Source organism: Engraulis encrasicolus, chromosome 9, assembly GCF_034702125.1.
Source record: "Engraulis encrasicolus isolate BLACKSEA-1 chromosome 9, IST_EnEncr_1.0, whole genome shotgun sequence".
Lineage (NCBI taxonomy): Eukaryota > Metazoa > Chordata > Actinopteri > Clupeiformes > Engraulidae > Engraulis > Engraulis encrasicolus.
In genome coordinates this window covers 43,686,194-43,691,193 of record NC_085865.1, presented here as the reverse complement: position 1 = coordinate 43,691,193, position 5,000 = coordinate 43,686,194, and the positions used below count along the sequence as shown (strand labels likewise).

Below are 5,000 nucleotides of genomic sequence, written 5' to 3'. Positions count from 1 at the left end.
GCCTCTTGCTTTCTCTAGCCCATCTCTCCTTCTGGCCCTCTCCTGAAGTCTTTTCCATATTCGCCTCAGTCTTCTTACTCCAACATGTCTTTCCTTCTCCCTCGTTGACTTTCTTCCGGTCTTCATTCTAGTATGTCTCTCCTTGTCTGTCTCTATGTGTCTGTGTCTGTCTGTCTGTCTCTCTCTCTCTCTCTCTCTCTCTCTCTCTCTATCTCTGTAATGTGGGTGAGATGTTTTCGATTAAGCACCCATTGAGCATGATGGGGGGGGGGGTTCTGTGGAAGCGTATGTCGTTGGGAGCTGGGCCCAGATATTATGAATGTCTGGCATGCAGAGTAAAGGAGGACAACGCAGCGTTTTGGCTGCCGAGGTATCTAAGCTGTCCTAATAAACGGATCAGAACCCCAGCTGGGTTTGACATCAGTAAGGGGAAGGCCACGCTTGCTTGCCCCCTTTGGCTTTGCCAAGCCACTGGACTAGAAAGCACTGATGATACAATTAGTACTTCACATGAAGCACCATATTACCCCAACACCCCCACTCATAACCCTATCTGGATGAAAGAGCTACTGGACAGGACACGATGTACTGGACTAATGGAAACCCCCTGGAATAGATCGTACTGTGCTGATGTCATAAATACTGCTTGGAATTTCATTTTTGTGGAAGGCCCTGTAGGCCTGAGCAGAGGCGCATCTTGCCACCAGGCAAGGCAGGCAGCCGCTTGGCGCCCCCAAGAATCTAGATAGTGGATAACAGCCCACACTTTACCACTGTAGTGGCAATTTTGGTTCAAATGTTCATTATTTTGCATTTTCGCTTGGGGCCCCACCTGACCCTAGAATCGCCTCTGGGCCTGAGTGCATGTGTACAGGACTGGTGTGTGTGTGTGTCGTGCAGTCTTTTGTCTTGGTGATGGGTTTTGGGAGGAGGGAGAGGAGACCTGTTGTTGGTCTTGTGTTGTGCTGTTGTGAATCTGGATCTTAGTGTACCTTTTACACCATAGGCCTTGTGTGCTCATCTGTGTTATTCTCAAATTTTTTTTGAACAAACGGCCCCTTGACCTCATCATCAGCCTCCCAACGCCCCCTTGACCTCATCATAAGCCCACCGACGCCTCCCCTTAGTATTAGAAAATAAAATGTACTAATGCACCTCAATGGCAACTAAGCACCACCCCCTCTCAGTTGTATCCTTCTCAACTCCCCCTGGGGAGCTGTAGTGTCCCTGTTGAGAAACACTATTTTACACCATATGCCTCATGTGCTCATCTGTGTTGTAAGTTGCACTGAATGCCTGTGTGCTCAGCTGGTTTTATTCATGTATAATTTGTTTTTTATTTCCCTCTCCTTGTATTTTTTGGTATTTTTTGTTCCTTTATCCCATATTGATTGATGGAGACCATTCCACCAAAAAAAAGAGTTAACATTCCGCAGTGAATTACAACAGATTGTCAAGTGGAATCTCTCTTTATGCAAATCTTCATAATGGGCGTCTAGCAACTTAACTATGCGTGCCGTTTCTCTTTTTTTATAGGTACATACATGTATATATATTTATATATATATATATATATATATCTCCCCGTCATCTTGTTTTTGACAAAGGGATAAAGAGTAGTCGTTACTAATAGGGAAAGAAAGTTTGTGTAAGGGGAAAGGAATGGAATTCATTAGGTCCCAAATGAATGTGAAACTCACGCATGATGGACTTTCTCCCATCCATTACTTTTCCTACGTACGGCAGATTACAGCAAAAGCCAAGGACTCCTCCACTCACTCTTTTTTTTTTTACAAGAAAATTAACATCAGAAGTAGTTTAATAGGCGATAAAGCCAGGGGAGCGATGGGGATGGGCCTTGAAGATTTAAGCAAAAAGTATTTAGAAAAGTTGCACGCTAATGCCATCGGCTCTTAACTGGACAAGCTCATCTGGGCATAAAAAAGGGCTGTTTAGGAGTCTCGCAAGAGAGAAGGGGCCCGGGAACTGACTGTACGCCATTACGCTATGCATGTCGTTAATTAAATGGCCGTCTCAGTCTCTCGTTCTTAAAAAGATCTTGCCGACATTAGTCAGTGCGTTTTGTCATTTTTAAAGCATTTTAATGGACAGTAAATCCTTTGAAGAATATATTGTGCTCCTCCTCGTTATCATTTGGGATTTTCCCTCATTTAATGTGTTGTTTTTTTTCTTCTTTTGCGTTCATCGTCTACATTTCTCTGTAATAAGTTGTCTGCGTTAAGACGACATACTGATGGTCTTCCTCCTAAATATGATATTTAGTAAACAAGGGTACATCGTTATTTTGACTCGCTATCAAAGAAATAGACTGTTAAGTATTAAATCTGTATGCTTATTAAAACAGTACTGTATGTCTGCTTGAGAGCTTATCCTCGTGCCTGCCTGCCTGTCTCTCCTGTCTCGGCTCATCGTCTCATCGTTTTGCATCTTTTTAATCTCCCCACAGGGCCGAGAAGGAGACCTTGGTGGCCCACAACCTCAACACGCTCAGCGACATGCAGGACCAGCTCAAGTCCAACATGGACAGCATTCTCCACCTCAACCAACAGGTAACAAAACACCAGGGTGCACATGATGTTGCAATTTTTCTAAATATATATATATACTACATACTGTATCTTTGGGCATTTATGTCTTCATTTGGAAAGGACAGTGTGAGAGATGATGGAAAAGTAGTGGGATAGAGCGCTGGGTAAGGACCAGGAAATGACCCGAACCCAGGTCCCCAGTGTAATGGTGTGGCACCTTAGCCCACTGAGTCACCATGCCCCCCAATGTTGTTTTTATTTGTTGTCAACTACTTCTGTATTTGTTGTAAACTATTATTTTTTCTCCTGTACTGTGTTATACTGTCTGAGCTATAGCATACGGTATACTTGAGGCCATGTGAACCATATGCAGTCATATTCCTTCCCTTCCAAACCAGGTGTGATGACATACACCAGCAAGCTCACAGTCATTCATCTGTACTCAACCTGGAAGACAGTGTGATGGAGTGATGGAGAATTTAGTGAAATGTCTCAATATTTCAAAGACACGGTGGAGAGACTCCCGTGTTTTATTTGCAATATCCAGGTAGAGAGGTACGGTACCAAGCGTGATGATGAAGCCTTGGCTTGCTTCTTTTTCTTTCTTTTTTTTTTGACTCGCGGCTCAGAGATCCATGTTTGCTTTCCGAGGAGCAAGCTGAAGCAAAAGCCCTTTTTGTTAGATCTCCCGTATCCTGGAGCCGCGCGTTGTAATCCTCCTTGATGCTTTACCTCCTGTTTGATTCAAAACTATGAACAGGCTTTTAAGACCCCAGACTTCAAACACACACGCACACACACACACTCACACACACACACACACACACACACACACACACACACGCACACACACACACTCACACACAAGAAAAAGAAAAAGAAAAAATACTATTCCAGCTTGGCAGATAAAAGGGTGGAAAAAGAAATCAAATTTTTATCTCAGAAAAGTGTGACGTTTTTTTCTGGCAAATTATTTTTATTTTTTTTCCTCATTCCTCTCAAGAAATTGACAGAGGGGAGGGATATCAATGAGATGTTTTCTCTGTTCATGTATGACATCTCTGGGATATGTAACCTGCTGTGATGGAAGAGGGAGGAGGCGAAAAAAATACAAAATAAAACAAGCAAGAAAACCCCTCACAGCCCCATGAGTAAACACTGGGGTGCCAGCTTGTTTTATCTGTGTGGCAAGCAGGCCTAGCAGTGAGTGGTCAAAGAAGAAGCGAAGTGTGTGTGTATGTGCGTGCGGGCGTGTGTCTGTGTATCTGTGTGTGTGTGTGTGTGTGTCTGTGTGTGTCTGTTTGTGTATCTGTCTGTGGGTGTGCGTGTATGTGTGTGTGTGTGTGTCTGTCGGTCTGTGTTTGTGTGTGTGTGTGTGTGTGTCTGTGTGTGTCTGTTTGTGTATCTGTCTGTGGGTGTGCGTGTATGTGTGTGTGTGTGTGTCTGTCGGTCTGTGTTTGTGTGACTACGTGTGTGCGTATGTGTGCGCGCGTGCGTGCGTGAGTGAGTGAGTAAGTGCGTGCGTGTCTGTGTGTGTCTGTGTGTGTGTGTGTGTGTGCGTGCATGCGTGCGTGCGTGCGTGCGTGCGTGCGTGCGTGCGTGCGTGCGTGCGTGCATACGTGTGTGTGTGTATGTTTCTTAGCAGGCATATCAGTAGCCAACAGCATCAAGCCTCCCCCTCCGTCTGCAAACAGGAAACGCTCATCAGTAAACATTCGGAGAGCCTCACTAAAACCCATGCGAGTGTGCTTAGGCCTTGTTGTTGGTGTTTGTGATGTGGCATCGCTGCTGTGTCTATTACCATTACAACGGGCCGCGTTGGCGATTACAGCGGCCAGTGTGGTGTGACCGATTGACTCGTGTTGGTGTTGTCTTTCAGCCCGCAGAGACCAGTGTCCCTTTCCTTTGTCAGTTTGTGTGTCTATCTTTCCTTCTTCTTTCTATCTATATATCCTCTGAATCTTTCTTTTTCAATCTCCTTGTCTTCACGCTATCTCAATTTTTTTCATTTTTTTCCACATTGCACTCTTTTTTGCTTTCTCTGTTTGTTTATCCATCTGTCTGTCTGTCTGTCTATCTCTGTCTCTGTCTCTGTCTCTCTCTCTGTCTCTCTCTCTCTCTCTCTCTCTCTCTCTCTCTCTCTCTCTCTCTCTCTCTCTCTCTCTCTCTCTCCCCTCCTGAATGCCTGATGAAGTCTTGTCCTCCTGTATCCTCACCTGTAAGCATGAGAATAATGTCCGGCAGCACACAGAGTGAGGCAGGTGGCTCATCATCACTGGACCTCTTCCTGTTCTGGCCCAGTGACACTGTTTGACCAAAAACACCTCGCAAAACCTGTGTACACCTGGGCTTTTCATCAATAGACACACAGCATGCATCTTATAGCACGGCAAAAGCATTACAGTGAGACTTACAGCTGAATGATGAGCTATGGCTAAGAGAGATCCTTGT

General features: G+C 44.8%; 1 protein-coding gene across 1 annotated transcript in view; it reads left to right on the top strand.

Moving 5' to 3' along the window:
• LOC134455290 (trichohyalin-like) overlaps positions 1–5,000 on the top strand; it is a 201,079-nt gene that overhangs the window by 184,073 nt on the left and 12,006 nt on the right. Inside the window, exon 31 of the mRNA XM_063206311.1 lies at positions 2,468–2,570. Coding sequence (XP_063062381.1) covers positions 2,468–2,570 — 103 coding nt within the window. The remainder of the gene's footprint in view (positions 1–2,467; positions 2,571–5,000) is intronic.